At 44.0% G+C, this 23138-nt stretch overlaps 1 protein-coding gene across 2 annotated transcripts; it reads left to right on the forward strand.

Annotated features, from left to right (window-relative positions):
• Nucleotides 1–1958: 1958 nt before the first annotated feature.
• On the forward strand, nucleotides 1959–23026 carry LOC144093580 (protein lifeguard 2-like). 2 transcript variants are annotated; one of them, XM_077627119.1, is made up of 12 exons: nucleotides 1959–2172; nucleotides 2777–3103; nucleotides 8214–8317; nucleotides 10522–10586; nucleotides 10677–10730; nucleotides 10913–10963; nucleotides 11044–11083; nucleotides 11829–11866; nucleotides 16532–16619; nucleotides 19820–19909; nucleotides 20024–20071; nucleotides 21317–23026. In XM_077627119.1, exons 2-12 carry the CDS (start codon nucleotides 2782–2784, stop codon nucleotides 21461–21463), a joined length of 1047 nt encoding a protein of 348 aa, XP_077483245.1. In that variant the 5' UTR covers nucleotides 1959–2172; nucleotides 2777–2781; the 3' UTR covers nucleotides 21464–23026. The 2 variants fall into 2 exon arrangements, with proteins under 2 accessions (XP_077483245.1, XP_077483246.1); XM_077627120.1 differs by lacking the exon at nucleotides 1959–2172 and adding an exon at nucleotides 2193–2255.
• The last annotated feature ends 112 nt before the right edge of the window (nucleotides 23027–23138 follow it).

A 23138-nucleotide genomic window follows, 5' to 3' on the forward strand; every position in this document is an offset into this window, starting at 1 on the left:
ATTGAACGCCTTCCTTTCGTTCTCTTCAAGTTGAGCAGACACCCTGAACGTCGTTACTGTTAACGCAGTTACTGTTAACAGCAGTAATCCTCTACGGGCTCACGAAAAGCCTGACATTGTTACTGCGCGCGACAAGGCCCCGTCCAGCTGATTATTAGAGTATCTGGCGCAAATTCCGACGGCACCGAGTCCGGTCTGCTGCCGCAGTTCTAGAGACAAAACCCGCTCTGAATGCCTCTTGTGGACATGTGCCCTTCCTGGCATGTGCCTTTTTTTTCTCCGCTGTTACCAAAGGCCACGGTTGCAGCTCAGTCTCTGGATTTGTCCTTCGTCTTGACTACTCAGTGCCTAAATTTCCTGAACATTTCCACACTATATATATCTAGTCTTTTTATTACAATTAATGGTAATGAGTTTATACCGTTTTATTTAATTAGTGCTTTATTTATTTATCGTTGAGGGTTATAATTTTATTGCGTCTTTGACGCAACAATCCTTCCAGATTATCATGGCAGCATTGCATGGGTCAAATGTCTGATTCTGGTTGTATAGTGTATTGAGATATCTAGGCGTTTCAAGTACCCACACTCGCACGCACACACACACACGCACTAGTATCTGATGAAGACATGACCAACCAAACAATAGTAAAACATTATTCCGTCTACTTTATTTATAACATGTACCTACCAGTTTATAGTAATCTTTTCTGAACTAGTGTGTGTGTTATCGATTTTATTCAATATTAATGGCACTGCTGTCTATATCTTTTATGTACTATACGTCGCAAAAGTTCTCATGCGGAAGTGTCCATACCCGGAGCAAATACACGGGCCTGTCTTACCAAATCTGCTCCATTTATTCCAGCCAGGTGGTAGCCCATAGTTCCTCTTTGTAAACTTTATCTCCGCACCATGCCAGAGACAGCGATTACGGCGTCGCCGGGAAGTCGTACGCCTCTCTTCCGGCAAATTTTGCAAGAACTTGTTTCCCGCTACTGCGCACATTCTTTCCCTACTCTGCTTCAGAGCTTCCTGCGAAAGTTTAGTGCTTCTTCGGTTGCTTCCCTGGGTATACGCATGCATACTTCCAGCATAGATCTCACGAAAAAGCTGTGTTCCGCGGTTGACTCGGCTAGCCTGTCAGGCGTGCACAATGAGCTTCATCACGGGCTGGGGGCCGGGTGCAGGAGGATTCTTCTAGGCTGTCCATCAGATTGAAGTCGTACTTATAATCTCAAGGAGAGAGTGGTACACGGGGTCGACACTAAGCTTCCGAATACATGTCAATATCCCAAGTGGGTGTTCGTTTTATCGTTTTTTTTTTTTCACTGCGTATAAAGGGCGTTATCTGTGCAAACCACTGGCTATTTCTGCTCAAGCACAGACCGCGGGGTAAACCTTATGTTATTCTGAATTTTTCGATAAATAGTTTATCGGAAGTTGCCTGTACTGCCCGGAACCGGTGAAAAACTGGAGTCGTCGTATATTTCTTACACCGCGGTCGGAAGTACGGAGTCGTACAGCAGCTAGTATGCTGTTAGCTGCTTTCGCGGGCCGTCCAGACAATAAGATTACGGCAAGTGCATCTGAATCACCGTGATCCGAACTCTTCCTTGTATAGATTCGGCGCAGATCTTTCTTCAGGTTCGAGGGTCCCACTAAGTGGTTGAAAACTATACGGTTCACTCAGTCAATCCTGTTACGGTAGTAAAATAAAAAAAAAGTTTTCATTCAGTTCCAGATTTCGGTTCTGCCTTGACCATATCGGGCAATTTTACAATATCAATAAGAAGTGCACGCGGAAGAACGCTGTAAAGCCTACACCTACGATATGGACAGAGACAAAGAGTCGACATAGTTTCACAGACGCATCGGACTGCACGAAGACCTTGGATTTACCGCGCTGGCAACGCTGCACGACGTATACCATCGACCGTCTTGCCGTGGCGACGCTGCGATCGCGCGCGGCGCAGCGCAGCGGCGTCGGGGCGGTCTTCGTGTCGTGTTTTGCTAGTGTATTGCGTACGGTTGCGAAAGCCCGCCGGAGTCCACTGACGCGCTAGCTTCCATTGCCGCTCATTTGCAAATCTGTTCTTCCGTCACTTGTCGGATATCCTGTCCGCGTCAGTTCATGCTCCCGTTGTGGTGGTGTTCACCGGCGTGAAATAGAGTGAGTAGCTTGCTCGGTGCCTTTGGCCTCGCCGCACAGGGAAGGGCTTGCATGAATGTCGGTTCCTGATTGACAGGGCTGCGGTAAATAAGCACGCTGTTTACGTCTCGTCGCGACACATGTACCATTACTCAGTATATCCATTAATATTTTCATAGTGAGCTAAGATTGCCCGCCGAAGAATATCTTGACAGCCGTCTCAGTAGGCTAGTAAAATATCAGCATTCAGAACGCTGGAGGAACACGAAAATTGGTGTTGTGCCGACATCTGACCTTCAGCGCCCCATTAACTGATTGTTGCATGGACGGTAAATCGCTGTTAAAACTTCGCTGAATAGAAAAACCTGTTTTCGAATATTGTAGAGTCGTTATTCTTCTCACGTATACTTATCTTTCGAATATTGTAGAGTCGGTATACTAGAGTCTGTATACTTCTAACGTATACTTATCTTTGGGTATAGTTTCGGTATTCGTCTGTGCACTTGCTCAGCTGACGCCCTCACGAGCATTTCGCTTTCGCCATCATGACCAAATTAACGATATAGGCATTTCCCCAGGAGAGAATACTACAGAACTGATGTTGCCTCGCCTTACCTTGCTGCAGATACCATGTCAAGCGGACCATACCCGATGCAACAGTCGGCCTCGGGGCCACAACCACCACCACCTTTTCTTCAGCCGACTATACCTCTTCCTTATGCCCCCATTGCCCAGCCATCACATGCAGGCATGCCGACTGCGCCGCCTTACCCTCTAAATACTGGATTTCTGCCGATGGTTTCGCAACAATCTGGAACTCAGCCAGTGCTACAGCAACAGCCCTACATTGGATTTTCACCACAAGACCAGTTTCCAGCGGCTCCACCCCCATATACAGGGCCAGGGCAAGACTATACAGGGCCAGTACAAGACTTTGGAAAGCCATCACCAGGTATATCAGCTTGCGTTGAAGTCAGTTTGAATGGATAGTGGAACACTTAAATTCAAGTTGTTAACTGCATAGTCACCTTGGTGCATGCAGGAACGCTGGGCTAGCAAGTTTCTCCAGGAAGTAGCTAATATGCGCGGTCCTATTACCCATACATGCATCATAATACACAGGGGATTGAAGCCTTCGCAGGGAGAAGTGGTTAAAAATTGGGAATATGCGGGTAGTGTTACTACATAAAAAACAAGTGTTTCTGGATGTATGGCGCTAGTAAGTTTTACAAAATGAAGAGGTATTTGTTTTCATGTCTGAAAGGTGGTTTCTCTCTGGCATTGGGCAAGGTGAAAATGAGCTGAGCCTAGATTTTGTATCACATGACTTTGTTCTTAATTTTTGGATGCGATTGGTACAAAACAGCATGTTGCATGGTCCATCAGTGAGTAAGAAACTGCTTTATTTCAAAAAGAGCACTCTTTGCCAATGAGTAGCAAAATGGTATGAACAGATCAGAGGCTTGCTCTGTTTCCTCGAAACCTGCAGTTGTTCTTAGTTGAATGACACTGTTCGACTGAGCGCTGCTTTACAAGCCCATAATATGGCAGTGTTATGATCTCTAATATGCCGTAACAAAATTCAGACTGCAATATTATGACTTCTACACTAGTTCATTTTGAGCAAACATGTTTATACAAGTAGTGTCACCTTCTCATAATTACCCTTTTAAAAACTGTGAGGTGTTATGAGGAGCTATTTTTTTCTGTCTGTTATGGTCATCACTGCACTGCCCTGCCAAAGTCTATTTGCCTGTCTGAAGGAGCCTTTTCAAACTAAAGAAGAATGTAAATGCACCCTAGTGCATGGAAGTTTTCGTACAAAATGAAACGGTTGGAAGCAGTAATATCGAAATGAGGATTTGTCAGGTGAACACCTATGGGATCGTGGAATAAATTTCTCTCCTAAAGACACACAGTGCTGTCAAAATTGAGAAAAAATTATGGTATTACTGGTGACAATATCTGTCTGTATAAAAATGGTGGAAGACGTGCTATCAGCTCAATATTTTGTTAAATATTATGTACAACATTCACAGTGTGGCATAAAAAGCTAACTTATTTGCGACATGAATGATGCTGATTCCTGTGAAACAAATAAAGTCACTGCTATGTTCAGCACACTTTCAGAAAAAGCTGCAAGTATGCAGTGTACACAGTTGTGTACTAAGCGCCTTAAATGGTTATCACCAACATGCTTTGGCACCCTGCTTTGAAGGGACAGTAAGGTCAAATTGAAGTTTACCTGTATCGATAAATTACTATGCTGTGATGACAAAGAAACAGTTCTAATTTGAAATGGTGCTTTTATGAGTAAGAAATGACCAAAAAAAATTAAATACAGGTGTTGCCACCATCGGCAGTTTTCTTAAGTAGAATGTGTTGACTTCAAGACGGTTTTCTTTGCATGGATACCTGAGGCCAGGCTACCATCTACTTCCAGTTGTTGGTTGGGTTGCATAGCCCTTTCAGGCCTTGACATCGCTGGTTGGAATGGAGAGGCAGAAGAAAAAAAGGGCTTCCTTTTTAACTGAAGTGAATTTAGCGCAAAGACGGGACACAAGAAGGTACAGGAGACAACATGAAATCCAACTGTCTCTGCAATAAATGCATATTTGCTGCCGCACAAACGTCGATGCAGCCACGAAGAGCCGCAGGATCCATTTGCTCTGAAAACGTAAATTGGATGGAGTTGTGCTCGGTTTCCTCAGAGGTGTCATCGGTTTAAGTTGCTAGATGCAAATATTCACTTAAAATGAAGCATGCAGAAGCTAAGATAAAGACAGCACTATGTTTAATTTGGCTTGCGTAGCTTGTCAGGTTCCATTGTTTCCTGCTAAGGCCTTTCTGTTGACCGTTCCGTACTGTGAATGCATTGCAGGAGTTCGAAAATGTAGTGTTTTATTTTATTTATTTATTTCAACATACTGCAGGCCCTTTTCGGGCCCTTGCAGGAGTGTTAACAAGGCATCAATGTGATCAAACACAAAAATACAGAGATCTTCTGTGATCTAAACACAAAAATAATACAGAAAATTAAACAGAAAAGTCAATTTTTTCAATATAATTAACAAATAATTTCACGGACGTACACTTCACCGCATCTTCAGGCAGTTTATTCCAATAGGATATAGCATCTGGAAACAGGGAGTACTTTTGGATATTTACACGGCTGACTGGTTGACGGACTGTTTTACTATGGTTAGTTCTAGACGAGTGTTTGAAAGGAGGGTGTAAGTATTGTGAATTTGTTATTTTGAAGTGGCCGTGAAGAAGCTGGAACAAAAACTTTAATCTTGAAATGATTCTTCGCTGTGACAGGCTTTGCAAATTTGATTGAATTATTAGACTGGTAGCGGTAGTCTGGCGAGAATACTTTGAGTATACAAACCTTACTACTAGTTTTTGGATGGGCTCTAATTTGTTGATTAAAATTTTTTGATGGGGGCTCCAGACTATATCCGCATATTCTAGGGTAGGTCTGATGAGAGTTTTATAGGCACTGAGTTTTCAAATCCATGTTGACATCTTGTACACGTGCTATGCATGTTACACTTAACATGCATATCTGGTCAGTTAAGTAAAAGCAAGTATACATGACATGAATTTTTTGAGAGCCTAAAAAAGTCCATTTAGTTCAGAACAGAATTTAAAACCGAATACCTGCAGAAAAAACCTGTAAACATGCTGTGATGGCCCATTGGTTATGGTGCTTGTCTGCTGACCCAAAATACGCGTGTTCGATCCCAGTCGTGGCGGTCACATTTCGACGGAGGCGAAATGCTAGAGGCCCATTTGCTGTGCGATGTCGGTGCACGTTAAAGAAACCCAGGTGATCGAAATTATTCGGGGCCCTCCACTATGGCATCCCTCATAGCCAGAGTCGCCTTGGGACATTAAATCTCATAAAGCAACTAGAAAGGACCTTTACTTGCTGAGTTTCGTTAAGCCGGCTGTTTCAGAAAGCACAAACATGCGCGACCATGATGCTATTCATATTACAGAGTGAGCGACATGCCTCAAGATGAGTGGCATGCAGAGTTTTGGCTGGTGTCCATGTTGTCTTTTTAATTGCTGCTATTGGCTTACTTCGATGCTTTTACTTTATAGACGTAGGCTTCTGTCATCATTACTCAACATGTTGCATGGTTTTTAATGACAAAATAGTGAGCTGATGTTTTGATTGAGAAAGTTCCCAGTTTTTTGGTGATCACGGTTTCTCCGTGTGCTTTGCACTGGTTGCTTAGAAATCCCCTTTTGCAGAATTAGTTTAAGATAGTAACTGTGGGCCGCAGCTTTATGACAGAAACGCACCAGCGCACAACACACTGCATTGTTCTCTCTCTTTGACCCAGCTGCTGACTGGTGCACTGGGCTAATCCACCAAATCTTATCTACATGACGCATTCTGTACATGATGCATGGTACGTTGTACATGATGCATTCTGGCTGTTTCTCTGTAGGGACTGCAAATCTCAATGTGATGTCAGTTTAGTTTGATGAAGTACCTTTCGACAACACTGATATGCAGATTTCTCAAAAAAAAAAAAAATTGGCTGCATTGAAAGCAAAACTACTGCAGAAATATGGCATCTGACTAGATTTTTTTGCACTACAAGTGATGACAGTATTGAGACAAGCGGGCTCATTCGGTGCACGGTGGAAATTCTTGCTGAGGGATAACAGTGAAAAAGTAATGAGGCACACCTATGGTCAGAAGTTTATGAAACACTATGTTAGCGGAAAAAATTAATTTCGTCGTGTTTGCCTGCAATTTTTCATGTGTCTCAGCTAGAGGTCACCAAGCTTTTAAAAAAGACAGTGTCCGAGCGCAGTGAAACCAGCTGAGGGCTGTTGAGAGTCATGTGGCCTAGTCTCCAGTATTTGCTCTTCACCCAAAGTTAATTGATTAGTAAAGACTAATTAGCTAGCTTTCATTAACAAAGTCAATTCAGAAGTTGTAAATCGTTATGAAAAATAGCTGGCATCATCGCTTGCACCAAGGTACCATTTACGCAGCCTTATTTACCAGCCTGAAAAGAAAGCTGCCACGTGACCAGCTGCTGGCGCATATCTCTCGCCCAGTGCACACACAAAGCCCCATCAGGGACAGTGGTCCAGAGAAGAGCGGATTTTGTTCTCTGAGATGCGTCTCGGGATGCTGAAGGAGCAGTGCTGTCACATGGAAGCTTTTTTATTGTGCAAGTTATCTTTTTCATCCAGTAAAATAAACTGTTCTTTGTTAACAGTACCTTGGTACAAACGTTTCAGTCGCCTGTTTTTGAAGACTATCTACACAATCTACGATCTACTCTTTGTTCTAGAAGCCAAAAATTAATACATTAGCTACATATTTTTTACTAATGAATTAAACTTTGGAGGACGAAAAATACACTCCAGACTAGGTTACACAACCCTCAAAAACCCTTAGTTGGTTTCACTGGGCTGGGACACTCCATCTTTTTTAAAAGTCTGGTTGCCTTTTGCTGAGACACTAGACGTGCTTGTGTGCATGCAGCCTGTTGCCCAGTCCACAGTAAAATCGAGCAAAGTGGCCTGGCTACAGTAAAATTAACATTTTCGGCCAATTTCGCATCCCATAACCCTTTGATGGAAGGTGTCCTTAGTGCATTGGACAAGCTTTTTCTGGAGTTGCAGGTGAATGTTGGAGCACAATGAAAAAAAGTAACTTAATTCTGTGACAACCAAAGTTGTATTATGTCATTACAAACAGCTCTTTTAGCATGGGATGTTATACTGTGGTAGTCACTTGTGACGCCACTATTTCAGCTGCTCATGCATGAAATACGAAATTGATTGTTCAGTTGGACGTTTATTGGTAAAAAGCTTAAAGGATGGAAAGGCAATGTTGAAGGGCCCATCATTTTACTGCACAAAAGGAATATAAGTTGTTCAGAAGTTGAGTTCCTTTAGAACTCTCACATCTTTCTCAAATTCATGTCACTTGCGACTGCATCATTGAGATTTAACTGCATATAGATGGTTAAGTTGTGTGTTCTGGCCCTCCTCGACTCAGTTTAAAAGCCTTTGTGGTTTTACAGGGCCTGGCTCTCCTGCTGAACCCATGGAAAGAGACACCGTGCCTGCTCTTGAATCCTGGAGTGGGTTCTCGAACAAAGAAATCAGGCGTGTCTTTATTCGCAAGGTGGGGCGCAGTTGTAACTTACTCCTGGTTTTTCTCTCCCACATGTCATACTTACTCATTTGTTGTTAAAGGGATTGTTGTCTTCTGTCGGAAATGAATATGAAAGTATTGGCATATTCTTGTAGATTGTTCTCTGTTGTTACCGCTGCAGTAGCTCAATGGTTATGGTGCTCAGCCGCTGACCCGAAATGTGCGGGTTCAGTCCAGGCTGTGGCGGTCACATTTTGATGGAGGCAGAATGCTAAAGGCTTGTGTACTGTGTGATGTCAGTGCACAAAAAAGAACCCCAGGTGGTCGAAACTCTTCGGAGTCATTCACTACGGCATCCCTCATGGCTTGAGTCGCTTTGGGACGTTAGACCTCGTAAACCGTAAACCATTCTCTGTGGTGACAATAAGGAGAGCAGAACTCTGTTTTGGGCGGAGTTTATATTTTAAATTGCCAAAGAAAGTCAAGCCAGAGCCGATGGTAGCGTCATGCCTTGTTCAAACCTTGTCACTCTGCCTGGCTCTTTTGATAGTTGACCTGGAGTGGATATACTACCTTTTATGAATAGAACTAGACGCAATAAAGAGCTTTTCGTTCGAAGAAATATTAAACATTTAATTTCTTTTTCTCTTGCAACTTGGTATACAATTTATTGCTCTATTTAACCCTGCTTTTCATAATTATCTCAAGATATTTTGGAAAGGCAGACTGCTATTATACTGACAGGGGTGCTGCCATTGGTAGCGTTGCTACAGGCAAAAGATGGTTGTGGATGTATGTGATAGATACCTCAAGTCTTATGCCTAGTTTCAAGAAAACCTATGCATCTCTGTTAATATCATGCTTGTTATTATGTAGGCAGCAGCCGATCATTGTCACATCTATAACGATGGGGTTCGCAAGTGCCAGCTACCACATGAAAGCAGTATCTCCATATTGAAATATTGCGCTTTATATTATTCTGTCTTGCTTCCCAGCCGTACTGCCAGGTATACATATCTTTTGGTAAGAAGTAGAAGTGTGCGAATATTGAAATTTCCGAATACAAATCGATATAAATGTGAAAAAAATACTGCGCCTTTGAAAGTCGAATCAAATATCTGTTCAGTAAAAAAAATATGTAAAAAAAATAAACAGGCTCTTATTGCCCCTATTTTTATTATTGTTAGTATTATTATCTTTTTGAAAATAGTGTATGGCCCTTGCAACTGAAATCAAAACTAGACTGACTCAGCACTATATGGAAAACATGTGCGCATAAGTGTATACTACATGATTAGACATAGCTGCCGCGGTAGCTCAGTGGGTATGGCGCTCGGCTGATGGCCCGAAAGACGCGAGTTCGATCCCGGCCGCGGTGGTGGAATTTCGATGGAGGCGAAATTCTAAAGGCCCGTGTGCTGTGCGATGTCAGTACACGTTAAAGAACCCTAGGTGGTTGAAATTTCCGGAGCCCTTCACTACGGCGTCTCTCATAGCCTGAGTCGCTTTGGGACGTTAAACCCCCATAAACCAAACCAAGAAAAAACTTGATTAGACAGCATAACAATATGCAACCGGTAATGTGGTCATGCAAAATGTGTAACAAAATAAAATCCATGAATTGACACGACAAGCATCTGTAAACAACCTTGTTGTGAAACCTCATTCATTCTGGTTTCAAGGAACTTGAGGTATTGCCTAGGATTATCCGAAGGTCAATTTGTAAAATGCCACCTGGGCTTCTTTAGCCTGCACTGATATCGCACAGCACACAGGCCTTTAGCATTTCGCCTCCATTGAAATGCGACCCCTGCGGATGGGATCAAACCTGATCGGGTCAGCAGCCAAGCAGCACAACCACTGAGCCACCGTGGCAGTGAAGAAAGGGAAGAGGACGTATTTAAACTCAATTATCAGAAAATTTGCCAAGATATTGTGGTTTTGCCATGATCAGATTTTGAAGGTCGGCACAGTAACGATCGCTGGAGAATATTCTAAAATTTTGTAATGTTCGGAAATTCTCTATTATAAATTTCTCGAGTACAAATATGAATTGAATATCAAACATATTCGATTTGTATTCGCAATTTTGAATATTCGCACATCCTTAGCAAGAAGCTCTTGATTGCCACAAAGAAATTCCTTTAAATGTAAAGTGCACTTCCTAAGAAGGGAGCATAGCGGATGTCACATTTGCTCTGCTTCAGAAAAATGTTGATTGTGCTTGTTTTCAGGTGTATGCCATTCTCATGGTCCAGCTTGCTATCACTTTTGGGTTCATCGCTTTATTTATATATGAGTGAGTAGCAGCAATAGTACTTGCTCTGTTTTTCCTGACAGTAATTCTAAAACTTCCCAAACCCTTCTTGCTCTTACTTTTCCCTTGCAGGCCACATGTGAAATTTTTTGTGCAGCACAATCTTTCAGCATACATTGCAGCGTAGTAAGTACTTTGTTTATTTGCCACCATTTGTAAGTGTTACACATGAGTGATCTTAGATACTTTTTCAGAAGCCTCACATATTGTTCAAGTTTGTTTTTGACCACCTACTAGCACTCATGACAAGCTTTGCAGATGTGCTTGTATTGGTTAATTCTACACTGCCTTGTGTCTCTTCTTTTCAGTGTGGCCTTTTTTGTTATCTATATACTACTGGTGTGTTGTGAAAGCCTGAGGTAAGTCATTCCATTCAGTCTCAAAGTTACTATCTCTGGCATCAGACATAAAATAACAGTTGCGTGTTTCACTTTTTCAGACGCTCTTACCCCACGAACATCATCCTGCTGTTCATCTTTGTAAGTGTCTTACCATATACACTGTAACGTGCACCCATTTTTTGTGATGCTGATGGCAATAGGGTGCTGCTGACATAGTTGCGTTTTCGTACTCGATTCTGATGCGCATGCCATCTTCAGATGAGTTTTTTTGGAAAAAAGGTGCGCATTAGAATCGAGCAAATAGGGTAAGTAAGACAGCCATTTGTGTGTGTATGCATGCATTTCAGTGTCATTGGCACGCCGAGTGTTTGCTGCTGTTCCAATACATCCTTTCTGTGAAAAAAAGAAATTGTGTTTGCGGTAATTGAATTTTTGCAACCATGGAAGCTATTAGGTAGAGTTGTATTGCTTCATGAAATTTTTTTATGATTTAACCTTAGCCTAGCAAATGTCCAGCAGCTTGCTATACACCATTGTTGACAAATTTGACATTTGGTACTGAATACTGAAGAGCAGACAGCATGTACGAATACATTTGTATTCACTCGGCTGAATATATATGAACACACATAGTAAAATATAAAATAGGTGTGAGGGGGGTTTGCGTGACATTACATGCCATTACATTTGTGAAGCCATATGATTTCAAATATTTGTTGCTTTTTGCTCTCAGCAAGTTGCCTAATCTGTGACTAATTGTTCCTCACTTCAACTGTTTAGGATGAACTTCACTGCTATTAATTTATTGCACCCAAGCCCTGCATTTTAAACAGCGTAATAGCATTAATCTGACTGTTACTAACTATAAAGTCATTCTTTGCAGACCTTGGTGATGTCCTACATGGTTGGTGTGATATCAAGGTATGAACCTTGAGAAGTTGTATACTTCTCCATTTAATGATTATGTCCAGCTGCTGGATTTAGAGACTCGAGCATAACCCACTAATTGCGCATACTAGACATATAAAACAGTTACCTTCCTGTAATGTTAGTTCATTGTCAGTTTTTGAACCACTGATCACTTAGCTGAAGTTGGTTTTGGCAATTGCTCATAGTCAGTCATATATCTATACAGTAGGCAACGGGTAATTCGGACTCCAATAATTCAGACTTGCAGGATATTTTGGACTTCGATGAGGCACTGTCAGTCACCCCATAGAAGCGCATACATATTCGCGACGGATATTTCGGACTTTAAAAGTCCGAAAGTTCGATTTTTTGGACTAATTTCAGTCGCCTGCAAACCAGAATCGGCCATCTTATCGGCTTTTCGCCAGCGCAAAAGGTGCCATCTTGGATTGAGGTGGATTTACGCTGCAGTTGGATTGGCTCGACATACTTTGGGTACCTCATTTTTGGCAGTAGAGGTCCCTGCGATCTCTGCCACTTTAGGGTGCCTTGATGGGCCAGCATCGCTTTCAGGGTGAAGACGCCGCTCTCAGCGGGGGCATGTTGGGTCTCACTCTCCCATTCAGCTGCATTGAGTGCAATGCGGCGGCGCGCCGTTTCAAAGAGAAAACTGCAGCTGCCGCATGGAATTCAGGAAATGCGGTGTTCTACTGAGACAGAGTGGTACCAGAGATTGTCTTAACAGTGAATCAGAGGTAGTTACTGTAAATTATACTACCTTTCGCAGCTAATCTGCCAAGAAAGTCGGTGCCTAATGAACAGTCGGTGCACTCATGCGTGTTGGTTCTCTTCTGTAGCGTTCATTTTGCGCTGTGTTCCTTCATAATAGCATTCTTACAACTTGCGTAGCATATTCCACTGAAATCTCTTGACCCGGATACTCTGCATTTCAATTACTTTTCCAACAAACAGGATTACTTATTTCGAGCCATGAAATCAATGCGAAAAGGTGCGTATTATGAGGATGCAAAGATAAGTTGTGCATTATACCTCCGTTCCCAGCAGAAATCGTTCTGGAAAACAAGCGTTTTGCATGCCGTACCTCTCATACTTTGGGGTTAACTGTTGGTCAGGCAGTCTGGTTTGACCTGCGATTGGAAATTTTTTCTGCACACGCTTTTCACGAGCAAAGCCAAAAAGCCAGTGCACTCTAATAGTCTAGGCAGAACACCCGGGAACACAACAGTTCTTCATAACCTGGTCTCTGACAGCTGCATCGCACACACTACGAGCTCACTTCAAGCAAAGGGGCGTAGCCCGTTTTTTCCTCGGTTTTGCAAATTTTGTGCGTTCTCCGCCGCCTTTCTTCTTCCGGTTAGAGGTGCCTCTTTGCCGTTACGCGTTGCGGCTTTTCTTCTCCCGATTACAGCCGGCTCGGTACACATAGCATGTTCTGCACCACGCTGTCAGAAGTAGCATGTTTTGTCCACCAGACCACATGTGCTTGCACTAGGCCAAGGCTAAGAAAGCCAAGAATGTTGGCCAAGAAAGCTTAAAGGCGAGTGTTAAAACCTGCCAGGCTACATCAAAATTTGCCGAGCGGCTTCTTCACAATCTGATCACAAAGGCGTTTTCTAATAAGGCAGCCATATTATTTAGGCACTCTTGTGGGTAAGTGAGTATGTGAAGCTCTTGTCGCAGTGTTTTGTTCAGTTTATTATTTGTTTTATCTTAATGCGACGAAGGAATTTTTACCCCTCCCCTCTCAACTTCTTTGCGCCAGCTCACTACAAATATCATGGCGCCAAACCTATCTTCTGTGCGTCAGTAAGCAAAGAAACCGCGGCTGCGTGACGTGAACGAAAGGCGGCTTTTTTCGCCAGTAATGGTTTATTTTCCTTCCTTTTCGTATAGCTATTAAAGAAACCATAACTGGGGGAAAAAAGCTCTTTTCATTGCCGTCACATTGCCACGTCAGTAAAATTCGTCACGCGTGTTTATTGGGCAGCCATGTCCTATAGATTAATTTTTTTTTGCCTCTATCGAGGACAGAAGCAGGGATGAGAGCTTGTCGGTCATGTTCACTAGCCCGCGTCTTCCTGCGTGCTTTACCTCAAACGTGGTTAAACAACTAACCCAGACTCATTCTTTAATAAGAGATCTATTGCCTTGCCCGACGACTATCGAGTGAGACAGCAAGCAAGCGTCTCTTAGAAGCTGGAGCAGACGGTTCCGCAGCTGCGAGTAAGGGGTTCGATCCGACCGTGGTGGCTGTGCTTCGAAGGAGGCGAAACGCAAATTCGCCCGTGTGCTGTGCTCAGTCGCTTTTGATGATTTTTCTTCATGTTTTGAAAGGAAAAAAAATTGTTAAGTTAAATTTGCCCTCGAATAAAGCGACTTAGTCACTAAAAATTAGGAAGACATGGTCCCATCGCATCATACGATTACGTGTAGTCAGCACCATTCAAAATGAAACGCGAACAACTGAATTATTTTGTTGCAGCACAAGCCACTAAGAGAAACAGTTCAGAAAATATGGCCATTTGGTATCAGACGTGTCTTCAGCTTTTTACTCCAGAGCAGTGAGGCGACAGATTACTTGGAAGAGAAATTTGGTATTATTACGTGGAATTTTTCACATACTGTGCAGCAACAAGACAAAGACACTTCACAGAATGTTGGAAAAGTGGATGCTGACTACGGAAAATTATTATATTTGGCAGGCCATGAATGCTCCACGCTGCTTGTGTACAAGAGAAACTTGGGGCCTTGTGAACAATCTTCACGTCCAAAACAACAAAAACAGCATAATTCTATGGAATTCGGTGACCCTAATATAGCCCATATTATCACTATCAGGGAACACAAATAACTGCTCTTCTTTTAAAGTGCAGCCGTTGACTGGAAACACAGCAGTCCATCATAACTTTTCGATTATTGTGTAGTCAGAGAGAGTGCATCATGCATAAAATATGCTCAAAACTGCAAGAACACTACTGCCACAAGTGGAACAAGTATGTACTGTCAATTTCCAGATCAGTAGCATTATTGCAGTCGCCACGCGACCGCACAAAAGCCGTGCCAGACGCATAGCGCACTGCACGTAACTGGCACGTGGGACCCAACATGCCGCTGCAAGGGGGGAAATGGTGGCCCCGGTAGTACAAAGGGTGTCCCCACCCTCAAAGGGGAGGGGAGCGGGCATCCAGGCACCCTATGCCACTTCAAGGTGGCACTACCGTCAACTTGCTTTTTGTTGCCAATGTTGTCCCAGGCAGTTGAAAATTGGTAAATTGGTTTTTGGGGAAAGGAAATGGCGTAGTATCTGGGAGGACACAGGGATAAAGGAGAGAGTGAGAGAAGAAAGAGGTGCCGTAGTGGAGGGCTGGGTAATAATTTCGACTAGCTTCGCGGTCTGGTTTGAACACGAGTACTCCCGATCAGTAGCCGAGCGCCCTAACCGCTGAGCCACCGCGGCGGGTAAAGTTCGCCATTCGCTGTTTCGTAACTTGGATTTTGTCGACTGAGGGGCGCTCCGCCTTCACGAAGTTACATCCGTTCGCCGTTTTGTCATTGCGTCCGGCGGTTCCACCGCTTTGAACGAAAAGTGCCTTGTCCTTGTGTGTGTTTGACGAGCGGTGTGGTGCACACTCGGGTTGTAGACAATACGGCCTCGCCGGTGCCTCTGGGCCTGTCATAGAAGCAAGGGAAGTATTCACCTGAATGCCGTGACCTTGCTGTCTAGCGTGTACAGCGAAAACACAACTTTGGTGCAAATACAAATGCAAATCGTCGCCAGCAAGAGAAATTTTCCGCAAGGTAAAATCAGTGACTTTTTTAAGCCGATTTCATCTAAATAAAGTGATTTTTTTGTATTTAAGGATTTTTCGGACTGTTCGATTATTGGGACCATTTTTCGGGTCCGGAAAATTGGTCGGCGACTGTATTCAGGAACTTTTTCACTTGCATGATGTCACTTAGTCACCACCTCCCATTTTTATAAACTAATGCACATTGCACAGCTTTACAGTGTTGTATTTGAGGCGTGCTGGTGCTGTTGTGATTGGCTGAAAATTGTGAAGAGTTCTGAAAACAGGAAATTCTTTCTACCACCAGATTTTATAACTAGCTCTTGACCAGCCAGCTGTATGCTAATCTTTGTTGTGTCTTTTTAGTTTTAGTCTTGCTATTGTCATAGTCCACTGTGCACTCTGTGCACATTGCTAGTTTTGCTGACGTGTGTGTGTAGCATTGCTTAATTGCTGCTCAGAAGGCAAAATCAGTAGGAATATCGCAACCGACTGTGCGGCTGTTTCAGTGCAGGCTCTCATGTACTTTCTGTTATGGTTTCTTTTGAAGCAGATAAAAAAATTGCGCATGTTTGAACTCAGTTGCCCCAAGTTTGGTGTCGAAACCAGTGTAGCCGGGAGTTAGCGTTCATTTTACGGTTTACTTTAGAGCACTGTCGTGTGTCACCTTTTTGGTAGAATAAATATTTATGAACTGAATGCAGTGCTGCCATTGTTGTTGAAGACTGCCTCTAGCCAACACTATGTCTAGCCTGCGCTCTTACTCTTCCATCAGTGCCAATGAGTCAGCCTTGTTGAAGCGAACTTCATTCATTGCTGAAGAAATGGCTCAAGCGACATGTGTAACCATTTGTTTTATTTGTTCCAGCTTTCATGACACCGACACTGTCCTCATGGCTGCTGGAATATGTGCAGCTTGCTGCTTGGCTGTCTCAGTCTTCTCCTGCCACACAAAGGCACGTTAAAATACGATTTTCTCTAGTGGCATTTACTGCTGAAAGCTGACTTGCATGTGTCATGTGCAAGTCAACTTAGAGTAACTAAAGCAGTGGATGTAAATTTCAGGTACTAAAGTGTTTTTCTCTCTATGCGCTGTACCAGCTGAGCTAACCTATGCAGCTGTTGCCAACAGATGGGACATGATTGGTTCGGTCAGCCATTTGAACTGTTAGTGCAGCCAATGCCTCCTCTATACTTTCTGTGCCTGGGCGAACGCTTTCCTCAGGCCGTCGGGCGCCAGCTCCGCCGCCGCTCGCGGCTGCCGCATGGCGGCGCTGTGTGAGTAGAATACGTCTGGCGCGTCGGGTGCCTCCGCTCTCTTCGAGAATACGAGAAGCTGGGCTGGCGCTGATCGGCTGCACGCAGTACGATTCTTGCTTTCGCGTTTGCATGCATGTTTAATTGCATTCATGCTTTCGTGAGGCTTTTTCAAGCTCGTATTCTGCATGCAATCTGTCCCTATGTATTTAGAAGTGCTAAAAAGAAAAAGATGTGGGCATACCCGTTAATGTCTCACAGACGAGACGTATCAGGCGATCCTGCTACCTATTCTACAGTGGCGTGTGTCAAATATCTGGTGACAGAAGCAAAGGTTTTTTTTTTAGTCCCCACCCGAAAATTCAACAGCGATCCTATTGAATCCCTGTTTGGCAGTTTGCGAATGTCGTCCGGGTGTAACGACATGTTGGATGTTAGGGCTGCACTGTCAGGTCTCAGAAAGCTACTGAAGACCATGACCGCTGCGTCTAATTCAGCATTCAATATTGCCCACAAAGAATGTGCTTCTGTGACGTTATTGATCACTGGAGGGCGCCACCACGTCGGTCAATAAAAAGGCACGCATGACTGGGCTAGTAGGTGCGTGGTATGCCCTAGACTGGCGTGTTGTGGCCGGGAAATGTTCCCGGGCTCGGCTTATCACAACTGGCAACAAGGATGGGATAAGATAAGTTGTGATAAGCCGAGCCAGGAACATTTCCCGGCCACGAGTGAAAGGCTACACACCAGTCGAGGGCATACCACGCACTGACTAGCCCAGTCATGCGTGCTTTTTTGTTGACCGACGCGGTGGCGCCCTCCAGTGATCAATAATGTCACAGCTTCAATGTCAAGGCTCATACCCGCTGATCTCCTCTCTTCTGCGCAACCAACTTCTACTTCAGCTCCAAAGCCTCCCCTGACATCGACTGTGCAAGCAGCGCTGAGGCTGTTGAGAGAAAGATTGGTGCTTCAGAGGCTTACTACCACAATTTTGCCACAGCACCTGCCATCGCTTCAGAACTCTGCTACCGCTTATGTGGGCGGTTACATTGCACGAGTTGTCGGCGAGCATATAGAATGCAAGAACTGCCTTACTTTGTGTACGAAGACAGTTAGCAACCAGCCACTCTTTCAGTTCACCCGCAGCGAAGACCGAGATGGGCTGCTCTATCCGTCAGATCAACTTCTCTTCGTTCTCGACACAATAAGAGCTTTTGCTGACCGCACCCTGCAGGAAGATGAGACCTTGCAAAAGCCTTTCACTACATTAGTAGACCACGCTGTCCCAGCTCTTTGTGCTTCAAAGTTGCTAAGTGCAAGAGCGATGGCAGCAACGAGCACAGGCTTAAGCTCATGAATTGGTTCTTTTCCTGAGGCCGCTCCTCCGCAACTACGCATTCAATGTTACTGACAAGGATGTAGTTAAACATTTTGCAAAAAGTCCCTTTCGCGAAAGTATGTGAAACTGTGAAAGTGACATATGCTTTACTGCCACGTGGGAGTGGGACTCCACAATAAATGCTTTTTTTTTTCGAGTTGGAGTAAGTTTTGAATCACAACGCACCATTATTGAATACATGAACCCCTGTATCTTTTTTTTTTATTCGAAAAGTGTGCCATGAGGCATAGTTGAAAAAAGGGGAAGGAATTACGGGAGATAGAAAGTTAAAAGAAGGATTGAAGACCCTTTGCACTGAGGTAGTCCGCGCAGTGCTATCTTCAGGCAGATGGTGCAGTGCCTCACGTTACATAACTGATGGCACTGACAGCAGGGCGCATTTTTCGCGCGTGCCGCTCAAGTTAAGCGTCAACGTTGTGACTCGAGAAACAGTTCTGCAGGAAAGTGCGCGGCCGATCAAATGATAAAACCACATGGCACAGCACCACACTTTCTGGCGCCAACTGTGGCTTCGGTGGCGACAATGGTAACTATCAAAAAACTTTACGAAGGAAACGCGGGATCAGGTACCGCTTTGGAAGCAGTCTTAACGGCTTTACGTGCTACTTAGCGCATGCCCTTCCGGCTTGCGTCGTCTGTTACATGAGTAAACAGCACGCAACAGAGCTTTTTCAGCGCCCAAGCTTTCAGTATTAGCTTCTGCCAAACACTGCTTTCAAATAACGACCCTCAGACAAGCGAACTTAAAGGTGACAGAACAATTTTTCACGAATTGGATTCAAGCAGGTCCGCGCTGTCATATCAGCGCAGCAGACGACGGGCGAGCGCATTGCACAGCAATAGCCGCAAACGACACGACTGAAATGGGCCGGTTACCCTTAGCGACAAGAGCTTCCGAGCTCCCTTTAAAAAAAATTTTGATTGTACTTGAAACAACATGAACCCATCTGAAAAGTCAACGACCGAATAGCTGCGAACGGTCTGCGTTTCTATGAGCAACAATGATGCGACGGGCGTCCTACTCCGGTGGCGGCGCGTGGCGGCGAAAGGCTGTACTAGCCCCGACGGCCGGCTCCCATTGTTCGCCTCTCCTTTTCCCAGGCACAGAAAGTATAGAGGAGGCGCTGGCGCAGCTTATCAACTGGTGTTTCTTTACTAGTAGACATGTCTTCACACCAGGGGATATTTTTATTCCCTCACTAGAAACCAACCCCATGTGTGGTAGGTTTGTAATGGAGACACAGATAGCATAGCCTGGAGGCATCCCTCTGTTTGACCTTTGATAGTCAGTCTCCTAAAAACAAAAATTTTTTTAAAGCTGTTTGAGATGTTAATTTGCTATATTTAACATCCATGTTTTCCACATCAACAATTATAATGGATGGTAGACCTTAATTGCAGTGGTTTACTTGTGTTAGCTGATAGTGCTTGCTTTACTACATAGCAGCTCACATGTTCTGCTACCTAATCTGCTTTCTGTTTTGATTTTCTATCCAGTTTGACTTCACGAGCTGTGCTGGCTTCCTTTTCGTTGCTGTCTGGGCTCTTTTCCTGTTTGGTATCCTTACCATCTTCACCTACAACAGGGTATGTGACATGAATCCAGTACTATTCTTATTTTGCTGGAATAAATATGGTTGCTTATGGCAGCTGTGTGTTTCACACTGGAAAGGCATCTGACACTGGTTTGGTTCATTCCAGATTCTGAACACTGTGTATGCCGTCCTGGGTGCAGTTCTCTTCATGGCGGTGAGTGTATCCAGAATGGACATGCTGCAGTACCCTTAGCAACATGGAAGGGATGTCGTTACTAATGAAATTCTTAAGCCTTGAGTTGTAGTGAATGTGGGATGCTAACATTTTTTCATGGCGAGAGCTGTCACTGGGACGCCACCGCAGATGGTCATGTAAGTGAAGCCCCTTGTATGTAGTTGTAGGAGCTGAGGCAAGCCAAGAGAGAAGAAGAAGCAAAAAAAAAAAAAGACCAAGCCTTGAGAGGGGAGAAAAAATTGGAGGGGACACTTAAGCTCTGCCTTAAAGGTATAATGTGATAGCTAATGGGTGAATGCCCATATATAAAGAATTCAGTATTCTCTACTTAACATTCGTAGATCCCTGGAAGTCCCCATACCACTCCTGGTGCTGTGGTATCGTGGTTAAGCGATGCGCCACTGCCCTGCAATAGCAGGTGCTGCCACTGGTGGGACTTGTGCAGTCCAGTTTGCTCTTCCCAGCAACCTCCCGCGACCAATCATTAATTTAACTGCCACCTGCCACGGTGGACAGTTTTCTCACAATCCGGTGGGCAGGTTGTGGCGACACCACTAGGTCATGTGACCTAGCTGGCCCAAATAGATTCTAGGTTGTTTCTCTGGGGATTTTTCGGGGATTTCTTGCTCACGGTCAACGACGACGCCGGACTTTCTGCGACATCAGCTCCCCGACGCTATCGCATTAAAGTGGAGGGATATCCTAGCTCTCGCGATATGTTTTTAACTAAGCCGCAGTCTAGTTAGGCCAGCCTTTTTTTTTTTTTCTCTGCGCGACATTTCATGGGCGCAGAATGCTTGGGGTAGCAATCCGCAGGCTTTTGAGGGGCAGCTTTTGCGAGACCAAACTGTACATTCAGTGCCAGACTTTTGTGGAGTACTCGAAGGGTGTACTGTTCTGCAAACAAAGCTAGACCTAGCTGCAGTCATTACGCTCCAGAAACAAAACTTGAACGAAAGTAGAACCACATAGGCCTACAAGCTGGGTGGCTACTGCTGTTAAGTACTAATTTTTTTTGTCTGCTGCCCACTGCTAGAGCACATTATGCCATGACGTCGACTGTACTCTGCTGCAGAGCGTAAGATATGCATGATCCTGGTTTGGTTTGGTTTGGTTTGGTTTGTGGGGATTAACGTCCCAAAGCGACTCAGGCTATGACGGATGCTGTAGTGAAGGGCTTCATTTGACCCCATGTGACAGCTTGCATATGGTTTTTGGTTACAGTTCCTGGCCTTTGACACTCAGATGCTCATGGGTGGTCGGAAGCTGGAGCTCAGTCCAGAAGAACACATCTTTGCTGCACTGCAACTCTACATGGACATTGTACGAATCTTCCTGTTCATCTTGAGAATCATGGGCAGTAAGCGCTGAATCTGTGTTTAGCCACGACTTTGGTCTCTTGCTAAGCTGCTTTCGTGAGTCTCTTTTCAGCAGTGTTTTGCAAAGCATTCTGTGGGCGTAATTGTGAGGGACTTCATAGAATGAGTGTTGCTAAGGTCTGTCTCAATGTCTTGCAGATTGGTCTGCTTGCATGCACAGATTTGATCTGGGCTTATGATATTAACCCAAGACAGTGAAAGGTGCTGCAAGAAATGTCGCTTGCATTGCTTGGCTGTGTGGAGCAAAAGAGAGAGACTCAGAGGAGATGGTTAGGTTGAAAAGTGTACCAAGCAACGGAGATCATGAACAGACACTGTGGAATTTTCTTTACAAGCATAGCTGCCATTGTCTAGCCACGAACTTACTGAAAGTTAAATGCAGGTTTAACTCTCAGGCACCGTGCACGATTTATGTGCTGCTAGCAGATTGTGCATAGCCTGGAGGCAAAAAGAAAAAAAATATACCAGGTAGCGCATATATCTGCTTCACTTGGCTGTACTTGTCAATGAGCTACTCGTTCAAATTGTATGGTACGCACTTGTATTAATGTACTTGCCAAAGTGGCCGTGAACTGTGCTTATAAATTGTGTAAACTGTGATGTACATGTTTCTGCCAACATAGTTTACTGGAAGTGAATGTTGGAGTCTTGTACATAAGCATCGCTTTTGTTTAGTTGGCATTTACTCCTTTTATCACTAGCACATTGCTGATATCAAAAGCAGATGTTAGTGTTTCTTCTCTCTATTTTACGTTGGTCTTGAATCTTGAGCCTTGCAGGGAAAAGACGTGTCTGTGTTCAGTACAGTCGGGCCATGAGCAAGCAGGCTGGACGTTTCCATTACGCGAAGTTAGTCGGTAGATAAATAGGTGTGTTTAGTTGTTCATTGGCGCCAGTGTACTTCAGCATGGCACACTGTGGACATTGAGAGATCATGACATTCATCACGACTCGATGGTCGTATGGCATTAGAAGGAGCAGTCCACAGATGTGACCTTTACTTCATGGGAGACCTGTACCAGTGTTAATGTACTCCTTGTATAATCCTACAGAACTTGCCTCAAGGTGCATTATGTGCAACAAGTAGTTCTAGAAAGTGGACAGCTTGGGAGACGTTCATTCACAACAGGTTCATACTTTTTGTGCACTAGTCTTTCATTTGTGGTATACATGGCCATTTTTTTTTGTTGCGACAAAAAAGAATGAGTCACAAGTGTGTTGTATTGTATAGGTGTGCTGGTAGTGCCGAAATATGGGTTATTTTTTTTTTTACTTGGGCACATTTTTTTTGACTGCGTAAACCAAGGCTGCCACGTGTAGTAGTTTCCTTTGAAAATTTCACTTGCTGTTGTGTATGCATAGCTATTGAACAAGATATTAGCAAGTCCTGTAGGTTTGGTCAAACCACCAAGGCAAAACCCAACTGGCAGGCAGGTTGGGGTTTAGTTGTGTAGGCCAACCATTTGTCTGGACCAAGTGTTGTGTATTAGCAGTGTCAAAATTTGCATAATTTTGTATGTGTTATGGTAAAATAAAATCTCGTTAGAAAATTCGCTGTTTCTGTTATGAGTTTAGCCAGAAACCTTTCCTGGAGAGGGTAAGAATGAAGGTACAATGTTTCTCATGCGGAATAGTGCACATTAAAGCAAAGGGATTCCCCGCCCCCA

The sequence above is a fragment of the Amblyomma americanum genome, chromosome 6 (assembly GCF_052857255.1).
Source record: "Amblyomma americanum isolate KBUSLIRL-KWMA chromosome 6, ASM5285725v1, whole genome shotgun sequence".
In the NCBI taxonomy this organism is placed as follows: Eukaryota; Metazoa; Arthropoda; class Arachnida; order Ixodida; family Ixodidae; genus Amblyomma; species Amblyomma americanum.